The sequence below is a fragment of the Suricata suricatta genome, chromosome 10, assembly GCF_006229205.1.
Source record: "Suricata suricatta isolate VVHF042 chromosome 10, meerkat_22Aug2017_6uvM2_HiC, whole genome shotgun sequence".
NCBI lineage: Eukaryota > Metazoa > Chordata > Mammalia > Carnivora > Herpestidae > Suricata > Suricata suricatta.
Window position 1 is genome coordinate 115,468,958 of NC_043709.1, and position 25,594 is coordinate 115,494,551.

The window sequence follows — 25,594 nt, forward strand, 5'->3', positions numbered from 1 at the left end:
TTCAGTTTTGCTTTCATTTCCCTTGCCTTTGAGGATGTGTTGAGTAGGAGATTGCTGCATTCGAGGTCTAGGAGGTTTTTTCCTACTTTCTCCTCAAGGGTTTTGATGGTTTCCTGTCTCACATTCAGGTCCTTCAGCCATTTTGATTTTATTTTTGTGATGTGCAGTTTTTAATACACTTATGGATAAATGGGGGAAGTGAATTCCTTTTCTTTGGATGATAACAATGATGAATAACAACCATTCATCAAGTGCTTACCATCTGCCAGCAACTGATTCAACCCCTCATGCACACTATCCATTTCCTCCTCCCCAAATGTGCTGCATTTTTAAGAAGACAATTGCTATACAGAGAGAAACTTGTGCGGTCAGCTTCCACAATTCCTAAGAGAGAGCTGGTCATGTTAAACCAGACAGTTAAATTCTAAAATTCAGAATCTACACTCTCATACTGTCTAATGCAAGAAACCAATTAAGCAGGGTAGATGCATCAACTGCCAACCACCAGAGTAGGATTAAAATACAAAGTTAGGACTTGGCTGTTTCACCCAAGATAAAATATCATTTATATTTCATAAGAAGCACTTGAGGGGAAAAAAATAGGAAGTTGGGGTATTTGATACAAGGAAAATTCACACAAATCATTTTAAAATATCTAGTGATGATTATAATCAGTGTTCTCTCTAGTACATACGTATGATTGGGAGGCAAGTTTCAGTTCAGTTCATTATAAGCACATGAATCAAACATCAATATATTTAACTCTCTACCGAGGGGCTAAAACTCTTACAATAATAAACTTTAAATAAATGTGGTTCTAGAACACCATTCCCTTCTACTTTTTACTGTTTTATTTAATGTTCACATTTTAAATCTACATGTCCAATAAATAAAACCTTAAGACTGATTTTTTATTGAACATTTAAGGATTAACTAAGAACTCAGTTACATTTGTTTCACCAAATCAAATTATAGTTTTCAATCTAGTAATGACTGCTTCTTTTGAACACATCGAACACCATCGATGAGTCAAAACAATGTATAAATCAAGGGGCACCTGGGTGGCTCAGTCAGTGAAGTGTTGGCTTTGGCTCAGGTCATGAGCTCATGGTTTGTGCGTTTGAGCCCTGCGTCGGGCTCTGTGCAGACATCTTGGAGACTGGAGCCTGCTTTGGATTCTGTGTCTCCCTCTCTCTCTGCCCCTCCCCCATTCATGCTCGCTCTCTCTCTCTCAAAAATAAACATTGAAAAAAATCCATAAGTCAAGATTACAAAACCTCTTACTACATTTATGCTTCAAACTACTCTCAAATGTTACCCCTATTGGTTTAATCCAAGATTTTATTTTTTGTATCCTTGGCTTTATATTTTCCTAAGGTGATACAGTTATAACATCTTTAGATTTCAGTAATGTTAGGTTAATACTGTCTTGCTTTAAAGAATCCCTTCCTAGAACACCTTAGGTGTCTGGAGAATATGCCAAATGACTCTTGATCAAGACTATCCGCACAAGACTACTTGCTTCTCTCAGGGTGATGGGCTTGTTTAGCACAGCATTTCTTATACTTCAGAGGAACACTGGGGTTCTGTGAGGTAAAGAGAGTCCCTGACTCAAAAAATACCACCAACAGAAACAGCACACACACTGAGAGGAATTTTATAAGTCCATACACTCACAAAGACAAGACTCTTTTAGTCTCCTTTATTTCTCCCCAAATTCAGAGGCCTGGTGAGTCACTAGGTATTGTTCCTTCCTTTTCTAAATGGCTGCAATCCTCTTAAGGCAAAAAAGTAAGGTAGAAATTTAGGTCTAGATGGATCAGAAAGTCATATGAATGAGCCATTTCCCTGGGGGTTCTTCAGATGGGCACATCTTCTAGGATGTCTATGTGTTTCTCAGACCTCGCTGCCCCTGAGACCCTGGAATCAAAGGGCCTTGGCCACAATTCATATGGCTGGGGCATTGCTTTGCAGGAAGTGGATCTGAGGCAGAAGGTTTCCAGATGTCCCTGAATCAAAATGATATGCCAATGAAACGCTGAATTTGATTAGTATGTTGTAATTTTATAAGGACCATCAGAAACATTCGAATCTAGTCCTCAACACCATGTGATTTTTTTTTCATTTGTTCGTTTTAATGAAGAAAAAGAGAGGTAAGTTTACTAGCTATTAAAGTATTGCCTCATCCAACATAAGCCAGTGACTTCTCTGAGATCATATACACGGTGGGTAGAGTCAGGAACTTATTTCTCCTCTCTCCACATTCTCTACTATTCTCTTTAAAATGCTTGTGAAAGTTATTAAGTTATATATACCAAGATGTCATTTTATGAAAGTGCAAGACCTCAGATAATCAAGGAAACAATTAATAGTTTCAAATAGCAACTCTTTTATTTGAGATTGCTCCTAACACTTGTAATACCAAATTTAACTTTTTTTTTAAGTTGAGAGCTGGGAGAGGGGCAGAGAGATTGGGAGGGATAACCTTAAACAGGCTCCATGCTCAATGCAGAACCAGATGCAACACTCAACCTTACAACCATGAGATCATGACTTGAACTGAAATCAAGAGTCAGATACTGAACCCACTGAGCTACCCAGGCATCCTGAAATAGATTTAACTTTTAACTTAGAAAATTTTAAGAGAAAAAAACTGTAAGGAAGAAAATATGAAAAACCTTGCTCCCATTTATTTAAAATTCTAAAGTCATGGAAATTATCGATATGTATTTTCCCTTATTTCCATTTGGTTCCCAAGACAGACCTAGCAAATTATCCTACCACTGGCTACACATATAACAGTCACATAACTTACAGATATATAATTCTTACTTAAGTCTACTGCCAAGCATTGGCTAGGCCTGAGAATTGGTTTTCTGATCTGTTGCTGAAGTGGTAAAAGTCAGAGAAATTACCACACCTCCACTAAGACTTGTACATCTCCATTAACTCATTTCTAGATGACATTTGTAACATTTTGATGGTGAATACACAAAAGAAAAAGTAGCTGCACTCCTGAAAGCTCCAACTACTGGACTCTAAAATCAAAGGCATATCTGGTTGAGTGGTAATCTAATTTCTACAAGAAATTAATTGGTCTCTTTACAAAGGATCCAGAGTTTTGTCAGATTTCCAGATACCAACACACACAGTCAAAATGCCTAAACTTTTATTAATCACATGAAAATAAGAGACTTGAGAGTGGACTTGGGCACAGAACAGACAATAAATGTTTGATGTATGGATGAGTGCATGAATTAGATATATGAGTGTGTGGCCTCTAAGAAGAGAGGACTAAGAATAAGGGAACGCCCAGAATTAAGAAATTGCTGTCTTCCCTCTCATGGATCGGAATGTATAAACACATAGCAGGCATGACAGTGGGTAAAAGAGGCTATTCACAGTGGGAAAGAGGTCAATCGGGGCTGCTTTCTGGGCAGAGTTTTTACATTTTGGCCTCAACAGGCAATGGAGGAGGGTCTAATCACAGGACACGAGTATGCCACCCACACAACTGCCCGGTGCCCTTCTTACTGCCAGTGCCAATCTTTTGCCAGCACTGCGAGAGAACATGGAAGGCAGAAGGTGGGCAGAAGACATCAGACCTGTCTCCAAAGCCCAAAGTATTCAGGACATATGACATTATGGCGCTATTGGGAACCCTCCATACTCTGAGCTCTGACGAGAAGCTGGAACTGAGCCAAACATTTATGAATTTGAATACTTGATGCTTTAAAGTCTTAAAGAGACCTGAGAAATATCAACCCTTTGTCAAAGTTAACACGTGTCGACTCCAGCATAAAGTGACGCTGGCGTGGGGAGCCATTCAGGTAGGAGATTAGCAATTCTTTATGATGATATTTATAGAGGCCTGGGGTCAGGGTCCTAAGCACTGGTAATCTGAGAAAATAAGGGGAACATTTGCCTTCCCATACACTTACTAATCATAGAAATAAGGGTAACTACACCAGTGTATAGCTCGTATTGTTCATCAGAATTGAATGAGTACAAAGATACAAAGCCCTCAGAACACTTCCTGGCACACAGTAAGTACTTGAGTGATATTAACCTCTATTTGTAAAGGGAGACAAAGAGAAGGATAGAATGCTGTGTATGGATAAAAGTAGGAAGCTATTGAAGCAAAAACAAAATGGAGTCCGAGGGAGGGGGTTCGTCCAGCGACAGGGATGAGGTTAGAGCATAACCCAGGGATATTATCCCATGGGGACTGTGGTGGGGGGCAGGGGCGGTGGGGGCAACTTTGACCTTGCTCCTAGTGATTCATGTCCTTGTGTAAACCCCCTACCCCTACCCTACCCAGAAACGCAGGCTGTACCCAATGACTTGCTCCTTCTAATAAACAGATGAGAGCCACAGTGATGTGACGTCAGTTTTATGACTAGGTTACAAAAGAGGGATATTCCAATTTGTCAGCTCTCTCTCTTGCTGCCGCTCTCTCGTGCACTCTGCATTGCCTGCCCTGATGAAGCTAGCTGCTGTGCTGTGAGATACCCTGCAGAGAGCCCCTCCTGGAGGAGCCCAGGGAGGCCTCCAACCCACTGTCTGTAGGGAACCGAATCCTGCCAACAACCATGTGAGTGAGCTAGGCAAGAGCCAGGGAACCAGCACCTTCACTCCTGACTCACAGAAATGTTCAATGCTGTTGTTTAAGGCATTAAGTTTTGGGGAAATTTGTTATGCAGCAGTAGATAACTAATGCAGGAGGTGTGAAATGAGGGACTGAGAGAGGAATGAACAATGGAGTCCTAAGGACAAGGATGTCTAATATCACTTTTGAACTTGACTGCTCTGCTGCTCTTTGCAGTAAACACCTCCCAGGCCTCCAAATATTTAGTTAAAGTCTACTACACAAAAGAGCCTCAAGATACTGGTATTTTGAAGAAATTAAGGAAAAAAATGTAAATTCCAACATTCTCTTACTATGGGGAGGGAGAAAGGGAATGGCCATAAGAAGCAAGAGACAGAAGGCTTGAAATGTGAACTGTGGCCCAAAAAAAAAAAAAAAAAAAAAAATGGCCATCTGGTTGACCTCCCTTCTCTCCTCACCTCCCCCCTCTCCTCACTTCTCTATATGGAAATTCCTAAAAATATTATGGGAGAATAATGGGTTTCCTAGGCCCTCTGAGTCTCCTTTCCCTCACCTGCAGTGGTCTACCACTGAACACTCTACTGAGGGAGCAAAAATTACTCACGAACTTAGTGACGTGGAGGCCACTGGAGGCCTAAGGAAGTGTTTGGGTGTAACGATGCACAGACACAAACTGAGTGGCTGAGCTGTGTGTGCAAAGGGGAGAAATAAAGACAGTGTAACACCTTCACTTCTCTTTTAACAGTTGGCTCCTCTGGGGAGGAGTCACTGAGGAAATATGTGCTGCCTGGCACAGGAGAAGCACTCAGAGACTCCAGTTAATCTGTTTACTTTCATTGTTTCTTCCTTAGTTCTTTGAAAATACAGCCATCGCGAATTATTCAGGAATTTATAGGATCCATCAATGTACCAGCTGAGTTGGGGATAATATAGTATCTGGTCTCTTTGAGGAAAGGCAAGGGTTTGAAATCTGTGTTCCTCCCCAAACACCTTCCCTATGGTGCCCCCTCCTCCACTTCATAACATGGCTTCATAAATACTCCCCGAGTGGAGCCTCAGTGGATATTGATATCCATGGTTAGCTCAAACCACACTGCTCAGCTCCTTTCTGTTGCATGACCTTTGCTGATGGGCTATGCACAGGCTCCAGGCTATGTGTCATTTTTCAACATATCCACTAAGGCCCAGTGGGAAACACATTGACCTTCAATTCAGAACACCTGGGAAGCACAGGGACCTTACGGTCAGAACACTGGGAAGCTCTCGGTCCTGGGTCTGCCGAGGGTATTTGTCTTCTTGTCCAGGCACTTCTGAAGTGTCTGGTTATCGTTCCCTCATCTTCCAAATGGGGGTAGAGAATTCCTCCTTGTGTCTCATCATTGTAAAGATCAAGTAAGACGATGGATCGGAATTTTGTGGAAATAACACAGTATGAATGTGAAGGTCAGTTTCTCCCCTTCATTACGGGAGTTCTCATACATATATGTTCAGTAGAATTTGGCAATGTAGAGTAAGTGTGAAAGCTAGCCCTTTCACTTTGATGTTTCTGGCCTACGGAAACTTTTGCATGATTGCATTTGGAAACAAGTACAAGAATGTCCATTGCTCTAAGAGTTGCAACAGCCAAATATTGGAAGCAATTTGCACATGCATTCACAATAGAACGGGTATGTGACTCATGTATACTCATGAAATGGAGAATCATATGGTGGCAAGAAGAATGTATTAGATCTAAATGCATCACAGGGTAGACAAATGTTAAAAACAGAACATTGTGTGAACAGAGCAAATAGAATATTGTTATTTACAGTATTACTTGCTTAAAGTTTTAAAACGTGCAAAATAACGTATACTGTATATGAAAAACTATAAAAAATGGAAAAGTATAAAAATAGCCATGGGAGCCATAAACCCAAATTCTGAGAAACAGTTTCCTCGGTGATGAGAATAGGGAATGGCATCGTGTGGGTGACACATAGGACTTCACTGTCTCCTTAGTAATTCTTTTGTTTGGGGGGGAAAAAAGAACTTGAAGAAAGTATGATAAAATATCATAATTTGGCAAGTCTTGACAGCGAGATGGCTTTGTTCTTTATATACTTTCCATGTCTTAGTCTACTTTTTTTATACTTGAAATATATCATAGTAGAGTGTTCAATCAAGAAAAGAGTGTTTAGATCAAGAAAATACTAGGAAATGTAGAGTGAGATTCACTTATAAATATGCGCTTCATAGCACTATCATAATAAAGAGGTAATCAAAGTGCTTAATAATAAGCCAATGGTTAAAGGAATTCTAGTATGTTGATGCAATTGATTAAATAGCCCAAGAAACTATTTTGGAGGAGAAATGGATTAAATGGTAAATGGAAAAGGTAGGATATAAAATGATGTGTGGTGTTATCTTACCTATCTATGTTTACGTGTGTGTAAATGTGCCTGTGTGTGTTTGGGTAGGAACGTAAGAAATAAGCCAAAATGTTTCCAGGGTTGTCCTTATATTACAATATTATGGGCAGCATTAGTTTCTTTTTTTCTTCTTTTCTGTATTTTAGAAATTCGATATAAGGACCATGTAAAAACTTTAAATACTGTATATATTTAAAATGTGTAAGTGTGCAGCCAGACATGTAAATAAAGGACTCCATACGTAGACAAGAAAATGCGTGACTCACATATCAGTACCGCAGTATCTAAACCAGATGGATATTAATGCCACTTAATCTGGCCTTTTGCAGCCTGAGAGGAATGTACTTAAACAGATACGGGTTCTGTTTTAAGATCTCCAAGACAACTGCTGGTTGGCTAATATCTCCAACTGCACTGCAGACCTCTCTGCGAACTCTACGCCTATCTCTCCAACTGCATTCCAGACGCTGATGCTCCTTAGGGCCCCACCCGCCCTGAGCGTCAATGTCTCAAACTGATGTCATCTTTCTGCCCTGAATTCCTCCTTCACCCTCGTTTCTTGCCTCCATAAATGCCCACAGCAGGTTATGTACACACTTGGCGAACATGTCTAGACCTCCCCCGTGTTCCCGGAATCCAATGGATCTATGTTCTGCCATTTCCCTCTCCGACGTGCCACCACTTCCCTGTAGGGCCTCCTCTGGGTGTGGGACCTTGGTCACCACAGCAGCCTGAACTTTTTCCCTGCCTAAATATGGGTCCGCTTTAACTCAGGCTCCAAACAAACAATTGCCACTGTAGGGCGCTCGTCTTAAAATGTAAAGTCTGATTCAACAAGAGAGCTGAGCCTCCCAATGATTTAACATACTGCACTAAATAAAGATAAGCAATCACTGATGCTTCACGCACAGGGAAAGAACAGGTGTCTGACCCGGACGCAGCGCACAGCCCTGAGCCCGAAGCCCCCTTCCTGCTGCTCCAAACCCTGGCTGCTCGAGTGACTCCTGATCACGTCACTGGAATAGTCAGCACTCACAGCCCGAAGCGTATGACTGAGTGGGGGGTGGGATATGAACAGTAGCTTCCTCAGTAATGACTACATTTTCATCTCCAGAAACTGCAATAAACTCTCTCAGATCGTGTTGGAGAGTAGGGCATGAGAAATTTCTGCTGCATCTCTTATTTTCTTGTTTTACGAAGTTTCATCTTGCTCAGGGAGGAAAGAAACCAACCAAATGCATGGGCTAAAATTATTATGAACGGGAGGAAGAGGAAACTATTTTAATTCAAAAGCAAAACCACATGGTGTGTTTTATAATCCACAAAGTATGACAGCACGTGGCCTGAGCGCCAGAGAGGAGCTCTCTCCGTGCAAACAAATCATGAATGTATATGGATAGATACAAACATATATGAAAATGCTTTGATTGTCATTGTATGCACCACTACTTTTTTTTTCTTCTGAACTCATTCGTGAATCTTCTGGAAGGTATTAAAGTAACATATCCATGAAGTGATAAAATTCACTGAGATGATATAGTGACGAACGTGCAAAAAAATTTATAATAGATATTTGAAGATTTAAAAAATATTTTAAGATAAGATAAAATGAGTCTTTACAACTAATGATGGTAGTTCGCAAGGAACTTTGGATTACGGACCCAGTTCTGGGTACCTATGGTTCACAATTTTTAAAAGGGTAAGACCTTTAACATAGTTTCAGTAGTAATAGAAACCATAGTAGCAGAAAAATTAGGAGTAGCAATGAACACTTATTTGTCCCAGACACTCGGCTAAATGCTTTACATTTTTTAAAAATCCATTTTCCTTACAATTCTACTTCATGCTTGTTAAAATTGAGGCTCAGAAAACAGAACTTGCTCACAGTCACACACTAAGTAGTATAGAGCCAGTAATGAATCCCGTCCATTGGACATCTGATCAGTTGTTATGAAGCCAACTGAAAAGATAAAATCAAGTTTTATCCAAGATCTCCAAGACAGATAATCATGGGAGCTCAGAAAATAGAATAGAAGTGTCTCGCTTATTTAGAACAGCAGTAAAGCATTCCTACAGTGGCATCTTAGAATTTGGGGCTCCCACGGATTTCAGAACAGCTGGCACCTGCCATGGATTCCATCCCATGGAACATGCCCAGCATTCCCAGCACGGCTAAAGCAGCAGACTGTGTACCACAAGGCACAGTGTCCGGGACCAATACATAAACCTAAAATTTCTAAGCTGATTCCTAAACTCAGTTTTATTCTTTTTTTAATGTTTATTTATTTTTGAGAGAGAAAGAGAGAGAGTGCACAAGTGCGGGAGGGGCAGAGAGAGAGTGAGACACAGAATCCAAAGCAGGCTCTGAGCTCCGAGCTGTCAGCATAGAGCCCGACATGGGGCTCGAACTCAAGAACCATGAGATCATGACCAGAGCGCGAAACCGACGCCTAACTGACTGAGCCACCCAGGCGCCCCTCAGTTCTATTCTTAGTTTCAGATATAAATCCACTTCTCGCCCTTCTCTGGTCCTGTCTGGGCTAGAATGACCTCATCTCTTACCTGGGCCCTGGCTGAATTTGGTTTTCAACTCCGTCTTTACCTTTCACTTCATTTTTAACTCCTCGCAACACATGTCTACTGCTTTGGATTGCCTTAAAGATGATCAGGGTGAAGGATAAGATATTTGGGGTTCAGAAGAGATCATTCACATCGCAGGAAAAAGTCCATTTGGAAGATGGGAGTCCCTGAAGGATTTTCATGTGCTGCAAATGTTAGTGTAACTGCTAATGGAATTCCCATTTTGGAATGGGAATTGCTCCAAGATAGAGGAAATATTAAGTGATAGGGAGGGGAATCCCTTAGGAAAATATCCAAGTTGTTAAAGTCATAAGTGTATGTGAGGAAGGAAATGAAAATGTTACTCATTATAGAAGCTTTCCTCGGGCTGGGGGCAGGAGGGGGAGGCAGTAAGGGGTCCCTCAGTCCTGGGTGTTTGCCAGCCAGGCGCCTCTGAGCTTAACCACCGGGTTATACACACAGCAGCACGTCTCGTGCGTCAGGACTTTGTCCCCCCTATTCCTTCGTTCTACATTAGTGCACTCGGTCTTCAATTTTTACGGATTATAGCCTCGAGTAATCTGCTGTTGCTGCAAGCAGGGACTCAGAGACCACTGGAAATGTTGATAGGAAAGGAGATCCAAGGAGTTCATTTTGTTCTTGCAAATAAACAGGCATTTAGCGAGATTCTGAGCTGAAATGCAAACAGAACAAAACAAAGCCTGTGCCCCACAGATGGAGAACTGTGGCTTCCATTCAATTAGTCTTCGCTCTGGGGATGTAAATTATTGGTGACTAATTTGGCACGGGAAGGCTAGGCAGGTTATCAAAGGCAAGTCACAGAAGAAAACATGTTAAAGAAACCCGTGGGAGAGTGTCCTCAAGTGTCAGCTGGCAAGGAAACTTTCTGGAGTGAAAAATGAGGGAGGAAGGGAAGAAACGGAGGCAGGGAGAGACTGATTCTTGTCGTGGGTTTATTCGTAAAACAATAAATATTTAAAGAATGACTTCCATCTTCTCTTTGAAGCCCTGAGTTCTATTATTCCTGGGTCAGTTTGCTCTGTTTTGGAAAAGAGCAATGTTTTAAAAGGAAACACATCAAGGGTAGTATCTAAAAAAAAAAAAAAAAAAAACCCAACAAAACAAAATATGAATTCTGCATCCTGTTTCTGTCCTGTTCCTCCCTGGACAGTTAAAGAACCTGAACAATGACCAGACTTGGCAGCTCTGGGCAGGGCGAGGAGATCTGGTTTTCTTCAAATCACACACTTTGTTTCCTTCCTCCTGGATCAGGGCACAAAGCTCTCAGAAAGAAGAGTTACTCATCATGGGCCCTTTTTTTTTGAGCGAGGCTCTACCCCAATGTACATTTTCTCCAAACGAGAGGCTGGACCAGGACTGTGCTCCGCTTGCTTTTATCGGTTTCCGACTTGATTCTCACAAGGCAGACATTCCATTGCGCTGAGCCAAGAGGATGCTGAAGCCAGAGGCCGGAGTCTCCAGGGCCCCGCTGGTGCTGCAGGACTGACCTCTCCCTCTCGCACTGAGCTACCACCAGCTTGTCTCAGGGATCCATTAGACCTTGCAGAGCTACATGGATTTAAGGCTCGGAAGAGAGACTCTAATTAAGCAATTAAACTGTCATTTGGAGGTCACTTTAATACTCAGCCTTCATGAAAGGCAACCTCACGGAGTCATTTTCGTGCTGACCGTAGAGAGTCATGCCCAACCAGTGGGTCCCGCTGCTGCCTTAGCAAGAAATACTCACAATGTGTCATTCAGGAGAGCCTGGGGTTAATTACACTAGCCTCTCAAAAGGGACAGAGCGGAAAGTGCAAACACATTACCAAATTAGCTGAAACCTGAGTGCCAGTGGATCTTTCTGATTAGGTCCCCACGATGCCCACCATTTAAAGAGAAATCAGAAAATCCTGTTTCTTTTGTTTTTTCATTATAGCAGCATGAAATTCTAGAAAGCGTGCTTCGGCAATGTTATCTAAGTTCTCATGCGGCTCAAAACAGTGAGATCGTATGTCAATACTTATGCCAGGGTGTGAACTCAGCACACCACCTCCCTGAATGTGTCATCTGCGATCTTCCATGGAACCACTGGACTATTGCAGGAATAGAGGTAGCAACATTCACATATTCATTTATGCAGCCCTGCGTCTATTAGCAATGCGTGTACCAAACAGACTGCTGCCTTTGGGATACAAAGACTACTGCTGTTGGTCGGTTACATGAAAGGGGATGGAGTCTGTGTATTACTGTTCCATTTTAAAACTTGCATTCGTGGGGCGCCTGGGTGGCTCAGTAGGTTAAGCGTCCGGCTTCAGCTCCAGTCATGATCTCATGGTTTGTGGGTTCGAGCCCTGCATCAGGCTCTGTGCTGACAGCTAACTCAGAGTCTGGATGCTGCTTCAGATTCTGTCTCCTCTCTCTCTGACCCTCCCCTGCTTGCACTGTCTTTCTCTGTCTCTCAAAAATAAATAAAAAAACATTTTAAAAAATTAAAAAAATAAAACTTGCATTCATTTCTTCTACTTGTTAAATGTTGCCTTTAGTTCCACAAAGTTGGAGAGATGCCTTGGGGTTCCCCATGGGCTTCCTCTGCCTCGTCTTAGGACTTCTGGGGACCAGGCCTGCTACAGGAAGAGCTCTTCTGCTCAGCAAGTGGAGCATGGAGATGACCTCTTACCCAATGCCAGATCGTACGCCCTCGAGTAGAAACTGAAGCATAGTGAGTCTGCGCGAATCTGACTGTGACCTCAAGAGTGAACCACGCTGACATCACCGGACCCTCAGTATCTGTTTCTTCATGCCCACCTTGTGCTCGTCTTCCAGCCCACAGACATAACTCCTAACTGGGTCGCCTTTCTGTGTGGGTATCCCAGGGACTCGATTTTGTAAATGGGCAAACTCAGCTCTCCTGGCCCTGAAAAGAGTGAGAGGTGGAGCCATGCCTGGACACCAGTGCCTAGCAGGGTGGGCCTCATACTTGACATTGAAGATTGAATGGGTGGATGGAGCCCAGACCGCCTGACTTCAAAGCAAAGGCACCTTCCTCCTCGTATCTGGAATCCCAACACTTTTTCTCATATTGACAAATGAACTCTGGGTTCCTCCTATTTTGAAAGAGGATTCAAAATGGTTTTCTTTTCTCCCTCTATTTCTCAGCTGTCCCCTAGTCTGCATTCTGGTTCCTTGCATGTAGCCTGTAATTTTTATATTTTACCAGAACACTCCCTCTTACTTCAGGCTTGCTTGTGTTTTAGTGCCGGCGCTGCTATTAATTTCTACGAGGTCTTGATCTGGACCATCCAGATTTCACTTTTCTTATTTTTAAGATAAGAATATGACCAAAAAAATATCAGGATGTGACAGTAAATGATCTCTAATCTCTCCTCTTGCAACTTTAACATTCTATGTATCTAAGTATTTGTGACTATTAGCCATAATGTCTGTTAAAATTAATATTTCTGCTTCTGACAGTCCAAACTGTTATAGGAGTTTAAAAAAAAAACATGATAGCTGGTCCTGTCCAACCATAATTTACCTTGGTATTTAATAGTACACTTGAGCTCTATTAAAAATCCCATGAACACAAACATTACCTAGCAGCATCGTTGGCAGCTGAATATTTTTCTCTTTGCTAATGACACTGTCTCAGCAATGGGACCAAGACATTAATTTGAATCCTGCAGCATGAATGATTGGCTTTGTATGAACTTAAGCTGCAGAGATATTATGTAAGATGTTGGACTGTTGGGTACGTTTCACATCCAGTGTCCATCTAGCTGTGACGGACAGATGGTTGGTGCCTCAATGCTTGCCTTCATGAACCCCTGGACAACTAACTGGAACTTGGAGCCAAGCTCCCAGACTCGCCAGGACACTGGCCTCCAGCTTCCAAGCTCTGCAGGCCTCCTATCCCATAACTGGGTCCACTTGGCAACCACACACGGCAGATCTCTACCCCAATTTACCAGAATAGTCCTTCTTTGCGTTACTTTATCTTCTTGTAAAGGTAATTTACGAATTGTGCAAACAGAAATAGCTTATGTGTCATTTCTGTGACTTTCCATATGAATAGATTTGCAAATAAAAAAGTTATATGGCTTAGGGTCAGCCATGTGTTTTCATTTCTCATTCTGAAAATATAAAATTTATAGGATTGATTTGTCTCTTCTTCAGATCTCCACCTTGAAAGAATAACAACTTTCCTTTGGTCTTGCCTTACCTGTAGGTTATACCCTTTCCTCCCCTGGTATCACTCACTGCCATCACTTTAGGAAAAAGCTAAGAAGCTCTTGCCCCTTCCAACCTGTTGTGATCTAGAGTCTTCTACTACTACCTATACCCATCCTGCTCCTTACAAGGTCATCAAAGACTGAATCCAGTAGCTTTGCTTCAATCCTCTGCCTAGTTGACCTCTGTTGGATTTGGTACCTTTGATCACCCACTTTTAAAATTGGCTTCACTCCTCATTTCTATACCACCAGTCTCTCTGGTTCTCCACCTGCCTCTCAGTGCCCTTTCGCAGCCATCTTTTCCTCTGTTTCTCCATTTGCCCCATAAACGGTGGTGTTTCCCAAAGAGTTTACTTGGTCCTTTTCTCTTCAGAAAATACTGTTATAAGTGATCACACCTACTTCTGTGGCTTAACAACTACCCAGGTATACAGAAGTTATATTCATATGTACAAATCTAGTTCAGATGCTATCCTGAGCACTAAACTCTTACATCAAACTCTGTAAGGGACATAGTGTAGACCTTTAAACTGAAAAGTTCCCAAATCAAACTCGTGGTATCTACCCCTTTACTCACTCACTCATTCTTCAAATGAATAGTCTTAACTTCTTCATCTTTATCACCCACCTCATCCTCCACCATGGCATTATCTGTGAGTTCTCTAATATGTCTCTTTTCCTCTATGCTCAAGGCCACTGCCCAAGATTTCCCGATAGCTTCCCAAATAGCCTTTATGTCATTTTTCTCTTCCTCTGCCAAACTTGTCCTCACATGGCTGCCCATTATCATTGCAAAACACAGTTTTGCATTTATGATTCCTCAATTTTACAGAAAACTTTCATCAACCCGTACTATCTATAGGATAATTTCAGATTCAGAGAGCATGAAAGAATTTGTCCAATCCTGAGGCCACTCACAATATCTTCTAGATTCTTGGTCTCTGCATGCCCTGCACACATAGCTACACTCTAGTACAACATCTTTCCTATTCCCACATGTCTGTGTGTATTCACGCCTCTGCCAACAATTTCCCCTCTTCTTTTTCCAAAGCCTCCTCTCCTGGTCTCACCACCACATTTCCACTGGTGAAATTCTGCCACTCAAATGTCATCTCCAAAGTGAAAGCTTCCCTATCTTCCAGATACAAATGAACCCTTTCTTCTGTTTTCTCATGGTTATTACTATAGTTATTGAGTCGGAGGTACAGGAGATGTTAGGTGCAGGGCTATGAGAAAGATGCCTAACCGGGTTCTTCTTTCACTGAGGTCTTTGAGACTCAGAAGGGAAGCACTGAAGCTCACTATTCCTTCTAGTATTCCCTGCTGCCCCCTCTTCCAGTGCTCATTGAACACGCCTCTCTGTGGGCACTCACCATCAGCAGCATTATGATTATGGCTAGCACAAACCAATAACTTCCTATATGAACAGCAGGCCATACCTAATCTCAAAAGTTCCAACAATGAATCTGACACAGGTATTTAATTACCCCCATTTCACAGTTAAAGAAACTGCAGCTAAAGGGTTAATTTTCTCTAAGGTAACACAGCTAGGGAATGGCAAAATTCAGGCTCAGCTCCAGCTCCACCTCACCACAGGGCAAGATTTCCTGACCACAGCACCATGCTATTGGTGTGGTTCACTCTTTACATGGCCGTCTTGCTCAGGTGATTAGTGGCATCTGGTTCCAGATGCTCTATCTGCCCATTGGCGAGGATACTTCACATAGGATCCCCTCATTCCGACATGTTGTGTGGACTGTTACATTTCTTATGTGACCTTATCTGCCAGACTGAACTCCTCCCGGCACCTGTCTTTGGATTTATTTTCCTGTCTCCATGCCTATGACCAGTTCACATTTGAGGTTTTACTTCCTCCTATCTGTTGCCTCCTGCTACAGTTTGTTAAGTCAAGCCCAGCTGCATGCTGAGACATGGCCGTGGTTAGTAGAAAACGCTATCTGTGTATTTGTATCTCATGTAGGTGGAAAACTCTACTCATGACCACAGGAGGGAAAAAATGTAGCCATGTTGGGTGTGTCTTTGACCTCGTCTTTGTTTTGCTTACACACTTTTGCAGGTTGAATTCTATGGGTTGTGGACTTCACCAAAGAGAAGAGAAGATACCGTACCAGGCACTACCCCATTTGGGAAAGGAAGCAAATGTTGGGGAATTGCCCACTGTGGGCAAATTAATGAGGTAAACAGTTTGTTTCTGGCCCATTTGAACTTCTCTTGAAGATCCCTTGTTTGTTTCAATGCTTTATTTAACCTTCATTCCTAAAGACTATTTTAGGAGAGTACAGAGTTCGTGGTTGGTAGTTATTTGCTTTCTTTAGACTGGAGATAACATTCCATGGTCTTTTTGCCTTCTTTTCTGTTTTAAAGCTTATTTATTTACTTTGAGAGGGAGAGAGGGAGCTCACAGGAGTGAGAGAAGGACAGAGAGAATCCCAAGAAGGTGTCATGCTGTCAGTGCAGAGCCCGATGTGAGGCTCAGTCTCATGAACCATGAGATCAGGACCTGAGCTGAAATCAAGGGTCAGGTGCTTAACCAACAGAGCCACCCAGACGCTCCTGACTCTTCTCCTTCTAATTATCACTGTCGAGAAATCAGCATTTACTCTGCCACTTCCTAAAAGGCAATCTGTTCCCCTACCACGCCCCTGGCTGATTGTACCATTTTCCTTTTATCTTTAGTTTTTTTAGAGTAGTATGTATTTCTATTTCTCTCTCTTTCCATTTATACTTGCTTAGTTGTTTGGTTTCCTTGGGATTCTTGTTTTTGGAAATGTGACATCTTTCATCAGTTTTAGGAAAGTCTTAAACATTAGCTTTTCAAATATTGTTTCTGTTCCATTATATCTCTCACTTTTCCTTCTGGGTGACAACTAAATGTATATTATACTTTTTGTAAGCATCCTCTATATGTCTTAACCTCTCTTCTATATTTTCCATCCTTTTGCTTCTCTGTGATTTTTTCCTAGATAGATTCCTTTGCCTTATCTTCTAGTTCACGATTTTGCTCTTCATCTCTATCAAACCTGTCTAAAAGACAAAACAAACAAAAAACAAAAACAAACAAACAAAACTACTCGCTTCCACTGAGACCTAAACTTCAGCTATTATATTTTACCCAGTTCTAAAAAGTTTCGTTGGTTCTCTTCCATATTTGCAGTGTCACTTTGTATAGTTTGCAGTTCCTTGCTGAGAATTTCAAGTTTGACTTTTATCCCCATGAGCTTGGTAATCATAACTGTTTACCGATCTGCCATATTCGTGTGTTTGTTTCCATTGTCTGTTACTCATATTGTATCTCATTGATGTTGTATCACCTCCTCATGTACATGAATATCTTTGATAGTGAGCTGGCTGTTGCATATGAAAAATTATGAGTAGAAATGAAATGACTTTATCTCCCTTTGAAGAAGATTCTAAGTTGCTTTTGCCAGAGGTACAGGGATGGATTAATAGGACAGGTCCCCTCTCAGCCAGGGTCCCCTCAGATTTTGGGGGCCACTCAGGTGGCTTGAAGAGGGGATACAGTCTCTGCGAAAGCTGTTTTGATTTTGTTTTACCTAGGATATGGTATGGTTTCCCAGGACTTGTACTCTGTTCTGGCTCTGGCCTCAAACTTGGCTCCTATTTGCCCGGAGAGGCTCACAGAGGTGCTGTTAATGCCTTCTGGATCGGCAATCGCCCTATAGACAAAAGCTATTCCAGATATGAGGCTCACATCTCTCAGATATTAACTCAAGAATTTATATTATCTTGTCAGTCCTTTGCTGCATTAAGAAGATGTTTTTAAATATCAACTTACAAATTTTAAATTGTCTTTTTTTCACTTTTTTCAATGCTTATTTATTTTTGAGACAGAGAGAGACAGAGCCTGAGGTGAGGAGGGGCAGAGAGAGAGGGAGACACAGAATTTAATGCAGGCTCCAGGCTCTGAGCTGTCAGCACAGAGCCCAACGCGGGGCTTGAACCCATGAACCATGAGATCATGACCTGAGCCAAAGTCAGCTGCTTAACTGACTGAGCCACCCAGGAGCCCCTAAATTGTTTTTTTGAGGAGAGTTGGTCTGGGTTACCTTTACATAAAGTAGATGTTCTATACTTTATGTCTGTACAGTGCTTTGCCAACTTGGACTCTGAAGACTGACTTAGAAGATGAATATAGTCATAAATCAACTGATCTTTTAAGGAGATTACTGATTTAATCTTGTAAAACAGTATCTGACATCATACCATGACCGGACTACTTTGAAAAATGTGAAACAACTTTTGAGGTTTTTGTGTGTGTGTGTGTGTGTGTGTGTGTGTGTGTGTGTGTGTGTGTGTGAAATTTGAAAGTAGGCCAATTGAAGTTGTGTAAGAAACTGTCAGGAAACTACAATATAAAGATCTATTAGCCAAGAGAATCTGGTTTATATTTGAATGAAATGTCTCAAAATACAAATGAAATATGAAAACTCTTTTGTTTTCAGGTAACCAAAAAAGTTAAAAGCAAAAAAAAAAATCTCGAAATACGTTCTCATTCACTCTTACATCAAGGATAAAGCCTCAGTTTCAGGTAATAATATTTTAAAGCTGAAAGTAGGGACAGAAACTTTGGTCATCTGACCAATTAATAGCCACCTCTCTTTCCTCCACCTTCATCCCCAAATCTATTGGGTCCTAGGGGACATTGATTTGTTCAAGTAGCAGATGGAGATATCCTGAGCACAAGAAAAGTAGAATCCTGTGAAAACCCCCAGAGACTTAATAATAATCAATTTAAGTAGTTTTGATAAATTCATTCCACTTCAGCTTCCTTAATCTCGCCTGCGGCCAATTCTGGCTAATGATGTAAGCAAGTAAGAGGACTTGGGTGAAAATTTTCTTCCTTGATTAAAAAAATACAAAATAGAAACAAATAGAATTATTCCTTCTCCCTTTCTCTGCACCTGTACTCAGGTAGGACGTTTTTTCCTTTTAGCCATAGGACACAAACAAAAAGTGATGACTCAACACACTAAGGCTGGCAGCACCGAGACTGAGTTGCTAAACAAACCTTGATGGGGTGCCTGGGCGGCTCGGTCGGTTGAGTGTCTGACGTCAGCTCAGGTCACGATCTCACAGTTCACGGGTTCGAGCCCCGCGTCGGGCTCTGTGCTGACAGCTAGCTCAGAGCCTGGAGCCTGCTTCAGATTCTGTGTCTCCCTCTCTCTCTGACCCTCCCCTGCTCACACTGTCTCGGTCTGTCTCTCAAAAATAAATAAAAATCATTAAAAAAAAAACCCTTGAGATCATCTACCTCCTGATTTGTATTTAGGTAAAAACATAACCATCATTTTATTTTAAGTTGCCAATAATTGGGTTTCCTATGATTTGACATTAAAAACATCCATAACTAGTACATTTACTAAATAGGCTTCTATAGCAATGTTTTGGTCCAGGCTTGATAAGAGACAATGCTTGAAATTTGTGTCACCTACCGTAATACAAGCGTCTTGAGGTTCAAGGTCAAAGTCAGTGAAGTTCAAGAGAACACGGTGATTTCTTTCCACTCGAATGACCCAGGAGCAGTCAGTGTTACTCCTATAAGGACTGGGGTAATTTGGAGAATGAATGTCTCCATTGGGAACCTGGAATATCCCGCCACAACCTGAAAGTAGGAAAACCAAGTTCAAAAATGAGAGGAGTCCCTGATGGATAAAGTTTGCCCAATTACCTGGTCGCACAGACGATATGATGCTTTGTTTGACCACCAGTTTTATGTAGCTGATGATATAAACAGGGTGCAGAACTGAATATTCACCATTAAATCATTCATCCCAACAGAATGAAGAAGAATGACAAGAAGATACTTCAAATAACTTCAATACTGATGCCAAGAGTAATTTTTAAAATACTCAAACATAAGCGCAAATAAAACCATGCTCTCATAAAGCCATAAAATGCTTTTTCCTTGTTCTCTAAAAATATAATATACTGTAAGAATAATACCATCTCCTAAGAATTTTGATAGTTTAGTTGTGCATATTTTTAATAATTTACTATCTGCCTCTTAACATTTAATATTATGGACCTGTTACCTTATTCAGCCTTTTATTCCTATGCTATTATCAAAGAAATAACTATTAATGTCTATCTCTATGATTTGTCATTTCTTGGGTTTATGATAATATAAACCTATAATGGAAAAATGCAAATACTTTCTAACAATTGACAATAGTTGGGTAATCTAAACACTACGTGTATATAACCATATATATAATCCTCATTAAATTCATGCATCATTAACTTTAGGAAAGGTTTAATATAACTTATTGTATCACCTTAGGGTTCCAAAAGTAGGGACACAAGGTATCCTGGGGTCACATCTCTGCTTTGGTATTTTCTAGCTATGTGACTTTGGACAAGTCACTACCTTGGGTAAGTTTCAATTTCCTCGTTAATAAATAAACTTCCCTCAAAAGTGGTCGTGAGGATGAAATGAAGTCGTTCTCACAGAGCTGTTAGACTACATGCCTGGCACATAGTAATCATCCAGTAAACATGCCTCTTCTTAGTAGTTGTACCTGTTAACATCTGCTTAAATATTTTTGTGCATTAACTTTTTATTTCAAAAAATCTGGAACAGGTAACTATTTTTAGACTGCCTAAGATCCTGTGCAGAAAGTCACTACGTAATACTTGGTGATTCCCTGCAATCCACAAACAACATTTACAGCCTGGGCAAATGCCAGGCATCTGAAGATCTAGCCTATGGCAAGGAGTAATTTAGCACTTTCCTGATGCCGGTGAACGTTCTCGAGTTCACCTTGGAGGGTAAGTTAGTCTAGCCAATTGCCCCACTTCGGCTTTCACCATGCACTTGCATACTTGCATAGACTAGTTTTCACATATAAGGTGACTCTGGCAGTTAAATTCTATCACATGTTTTAGGGAAGAGGAAATGCCAAGGCAGTGTTTGCCATCCGGGGAGACACAAAGCTGTCACTGTGTTGGGCTTCACACCTCTGTCCAATCACTTCATAAAATGTATAAGGATTGCGTGTAAGTGTTCGAGATACCTCCTTGGTTCACTCACCTCCGGGGACCGCCCGCCACGAGGCACTGAAGCCTCTCCCGTTTATAGAGCTGTCGGTCTTAAAGCGGATGGCTAGTTCATTTCCGGTGCTGGAGACCTGCATGGGACTCTCAGATGACCTTTGGGCACACAACTGGGCTATTCTGGGAGAGTGGAAATCAGGGCCTCCGTAGACCTAAGATGGGGTGTAGAGAAAAAGGACTGAAATTAAGAGAGAAATTTAAGCAAGGATAACCGTTTCCCTGGCTCTGTTTACCACCAGCTCTAGGAGTCTATTATCATTAGACACTGAAATCTCAGTCTCCTTGGGTGGGGATGAACTTTAAACTTGAGCTGGATCTTCAAAGGCACTCCCTCAGCCCTGGGAATGCACAAGTTCAACCACCCACAAAATGCCTGCTTATTTTCTCAGTCAGAATTGCAGAGCTGCACTGAACAGATTCTTCCAGAATCTTCCCTATCTTGTCTCTTCCTCTTTCCACATCTTCACAGGATTTCCTGCTTTCTTTGGCAGAGGCATTGCAGATAAAACAGTATCAAGCCTGGCTCTCTAACTCTTCTGGGTGCACATGAAAAGTCTGAGCATAAAGCCATGGTGTTGGTGAAAGTCAAGTCTCTGAAGCCTGGATCTCCTAGTTGCATTTTTTAGGATCTTCCCCTTTGCAATCTGAATACTTTATAAGCTTGGGTATTTAATGTAACATTTTGCTTCTTCAGAGAGAGTGAACATACAACCTCTATCCGTGTGTTCTGTGGTTTTCTCAAGAAGGGACTCCCCCAGATTCTCTCTGAACCCACTCCCAGAATCTCGCGGGCGCGGGCATGACTAAGAGCAGCCAACTTCCCCTGGGGACCTGCCCTGGAGTCTGCCCAATGTCTGAATGGCTCCCTGGAGCCCCATCTCAAGTGTCCGCCCATCTCCTAGGCGGCTCAGGCTTGCACCCAGCTATCTGACTAGGATCCTCCCGGCAAGTGCCCCCGGGTCTCACAGCCACATCTTGCAGGCAGGTTGCACCCAGCCCAGGCCCGGTCTCTGACTCCTCACCCATGGGGTTCTCAGTTGCCTGGCCCGCTGGGAACAGGGGACAGGAAGATAAGAATCAAACAGGATTGGACCTTCACTGCCAGGCCCTGCCAAACTCTTATTTGTAGCAGAAACCCTATTTTTGATGACAGTTTTCAGACATAACAGTATCTGGGTTCTTCCCTCTGCCCCACATGTATGCGCCACATAATTCTGTGTTCCAGGTCCAAACCGGACCAGGGAAAGCCAGGCAGGGTGAATGTGTGCCCAGTGCCCTCACACCTCTGAAATCTGCACAGCCTCCCACCTAGATGTGCCCCCCCCCCCCATACCTCGGCCCCCAGGTCCTCGCCCACCCTCAGGGCAGCTGTTGACTGATAAGGGGAATCACTCAAGTGTTCCCGGAGAAGAGAGAGCCAGAACAAGAAGCCTACTTTCAGGGAGGAGTGTGTGATTTGAATCTATAATGATTTCTTTGTCTGATTAATTCCCCCCAGCCATGCAGGAAAGGCCAAAATGAATGAGGCTGCTGTTCCAGAAAGGGCTGAGCACAAGTGCTTTAATTGCAAAGGAATGAAGCAGGCGGATGGCTTCAAGCTTATTTTCATAGGAGGAGCTATGTTTGTGAGGCCCCCTAGGTCCCATCAAAAGCAGGACTTTAGGACGAGGGCTGTGTGGCCCTTTACACGGACACGTACGCAAACGGAAGAAACAGATTGCTTCTGGGTTACAGTGTATTTTGCCTTTTGCAGGACGTGCCAGTCCCCCCACACCCCCATCCCCGACCCAGAGCAGAGTCCTCAGAGCATGTGCTCCTAATCGTCCCCACCCAATCAACAGCACATATTTGGAGAGAACATTGAGCAGAAGGCTTTAGTTCTGACAAAGAAAACTTGCACGTCGGCAAAATATTCTTTGTTTTCCCTGCCCAGGGTCCCCATAAGATCACACACAAAACGGGCATGAGTCCCTCCCAAAGAATCAACGCTGCCGCTTTTGACATTCTTTGCTTTCCCTCTTACGGGGCTGGGCTCACAACGGACCAGCGCACAGAGACCAGAGGGAATACACTGACCACACCAAGTAATTGTCTTGATTTATTGCACCAAGGTATGGAGTTCCTTTTCTGCTTTATGCAGGTTCAGGCTTCTTTCTCAGAGACTGAAGTAAAATCAGCCAGCGTGTCTCCATGACCCAAACAATAATAGAATGGTACTTTTTTGGCTTCCACAAATAAAACCAAGAGTTAACGCATGACTCTTCACAAGAGGAAAAAGATGGAAAGAATTTCAGGGTGTGGTTCATTCGGTTAGAGTGTATGACTAAACTTTGGGGGGGAAGGGAACACGGGTCTGATGATCAGAGATTAAAAAATGTGTTTTTAGCAAATGCTCAGGATATAGAGCATTTCAAAGCCTATGGTTTTAATCTGTTTTGAACATTTCTTTCTGCTCTGTTAGCTCCATTTATTGTTACAATCAAGTCAGCATTCCAGGGTTATGAGTAACCAAACGGCTGTTGCTTAATGCAACCGGCCACTGTCTGCACACTGATTTTCGAGAGGAAAAAATACTGGCTCTTGGTAAAATCTGGAGAAGCCCAGATACGCCCGATACCTGGTGACAGAGAGGTCCTTCCTGCCTGTGCTCACACAGGAACGGATAAGGTGAGGCTGAGAATAGGTGGGTGGAGAAAGTCAGCAGTGTCTCAAGGCCACATACCTACCAGGGGTGACATTTTGAAACCTATTGCTAGCCTGTTATCAGCAGCTATGGTATGAGAGATGGAAAAAAATCCTTTTATCATCATTAGTGTGAATCTATTACAGCACTTCCCACCCGACATGAGCAGGTGCAGGATCTCAGATAAGGGTGCCGAACAAAAGGTAAGGGGTTACTCATTTCAGCCTTAAGTAAGCTTTCCCAAAATACTTAGGGGGCTCAAGATACTCCCCCAAACCCTGGTTTTGATGGAACTCGGGAGATCACCTAGTCCTAATATAAATAAGCCCCAGGCTGACTGCAGCCTCTGCTCATAGCCCTTATTGTGCGGACACGGGACCCTGCCTAAATGCAGCTGCCTGGAGACCCTGCTTCGTCCCCGGGTCCCCGGGCTGCTTTGCAAGGAGCAGCCGCAGTCCGCTTTCTCGCGTAATGGGTGGGACAAAACGCAAAGCACAATGAACCCATTTACATTTTGCCAAGGGGGCAACAATCACATGCGCTTCAGAATATGAAAATGAAGGGTTTGTAACACTTCACATCACTGTGGAAAAGCCCGCTGCCAGCCCTTTGTAAGAGTTAAGGGGTTTTATGCCACTGAGAAATTCCTTGCTGGCAAGAAGGACCCTTTGAACCTTCCACATGTGAGTGTTGTTCCTACTCATCCTGGGAGTGTGAATTTCGAAAGCCACCGTGTTTCCCTAAAACCCGTTCCTCTTCTGAGATGGACTCGTGACTTGGCCACACCCAGTACTTCCATGAAGACCAGGGTAGAGGTTTTAACCCAAGCTCTGTCTCTGATCTCACTTACTGCAGCCTTACCCTCCTTTAGAGAGCCTGGCACTGCTAAATGCAGTTCTGTGATTCTGGGTCCATCAGTGAGGGCACGGTTCAGGAACCCCATTTCTTTTCCAGGAACGGACTTATTTTGCAAGTGAAGTTTTTAAGTGTTCAAGTTCCTATGAGGTCCGTGCCACTCATTTCAATATCTTGCACGCTGCTCACCTCTATCTTTCCGTACTGGCTTAGACGCAGCACCGAGTAGCGGATGAATTCACGTCTTAGCTCTTCCATCCACTATCCTCGGGGTCATGGAAAACCCACCAATATTTCTGAGCCTCTATTTGGACAGGATAAAATGGGGACAAAATTCCTTTCTTACCTCGCAGGATTAGTTTAACATTCAAATGGGAAATTGGACATCCAAGTCCCTTTGCAAGCCACTACCAAGGTGCATTATTTTGGTACGTCAGTCAGGGATTTGTATGTTTTCATTCATTCCACTAATATACATCAAGTGTTTGCTATTTGCCGGGTGCTCTGCGGCAGGTACAGCAGGAAAGCAAAACCAACACTAACAAGCAAACAAACTCCCAGGCTCTCCTGGAGTTTAAGTTCTACTATGTACAGAAGCCTTGTCATGAAGCACTCGAGCAATCTCCAGGGCTGATGGGATGGGCGCTTTGCCTGGAGGGAGCCACGAAATGCTGCAGACAGTTTGGGTTCCCCAAGACCAGAGCCCTGCAGTAAGCGGCTGATCATAACGCATCCTCAAAGGTCATCTCAATGATCTGAGGTAACCCTGGGCAGCGGTGTTGCGTTTTGTGCCCTGTACCGCGTGGACCCCCTTGGAGTAAAGCTGTGGTCTCATCCCCAAGACTGCCCCTTCTCTATCCTCTGCCTCCTCACTGCCTTTCCTAAGGGGGTTTTTCTCAGACTGAAGTGCGGGGCATTAACAACCTGCAGTACAATCCATCAGTGGGGACAGGAGTCGGGGGACCAGTGCCTCAGACTCCCACCTGTAAGGGGATGGTTCTGATGAGCAGTCCTCATGGCCCCTCACAGGGTCCCAGTGGGATTAAGCTCAAGTGGCCCACAAGAGCTCCCATCACTGGCTTGTCATCCTTCGCCCTCCTTCCCCCTGTCCACCTTCCTGATAGCCCCTCCTCGC

At 42.8% G+C, this 25,594-nt stretch overlaps 1 protein-coding gene across 1 annotated transcript in view; it reads right to left on the minus strand.

Annotated features, from left to right (window-relative positions):
- The window catches only part of CUBN (cubilin), a 270,536-nt gene that overhangs the window by 120,577 nt on the left and 124,365 nt on the right, over positions 1 to 25,594 (minus strand). The window contains exons 29-30 of the mRNA XM_029955578.1: positions 20,899 to 21,073; positions 19,301 to 19,470 (exon numbers count right to left, since the gene is read on the minus strand). Coding sequence (XP_029811438.1) covers positions 19,301 to 19,470; positions 20,899 to 21,073 — 345 coding nt within the window. The remainder of the gene's footprint in view (positions 1 to 19,300; positions 19,471 to 20,898; positions 21,074 to 25,594) is intronic.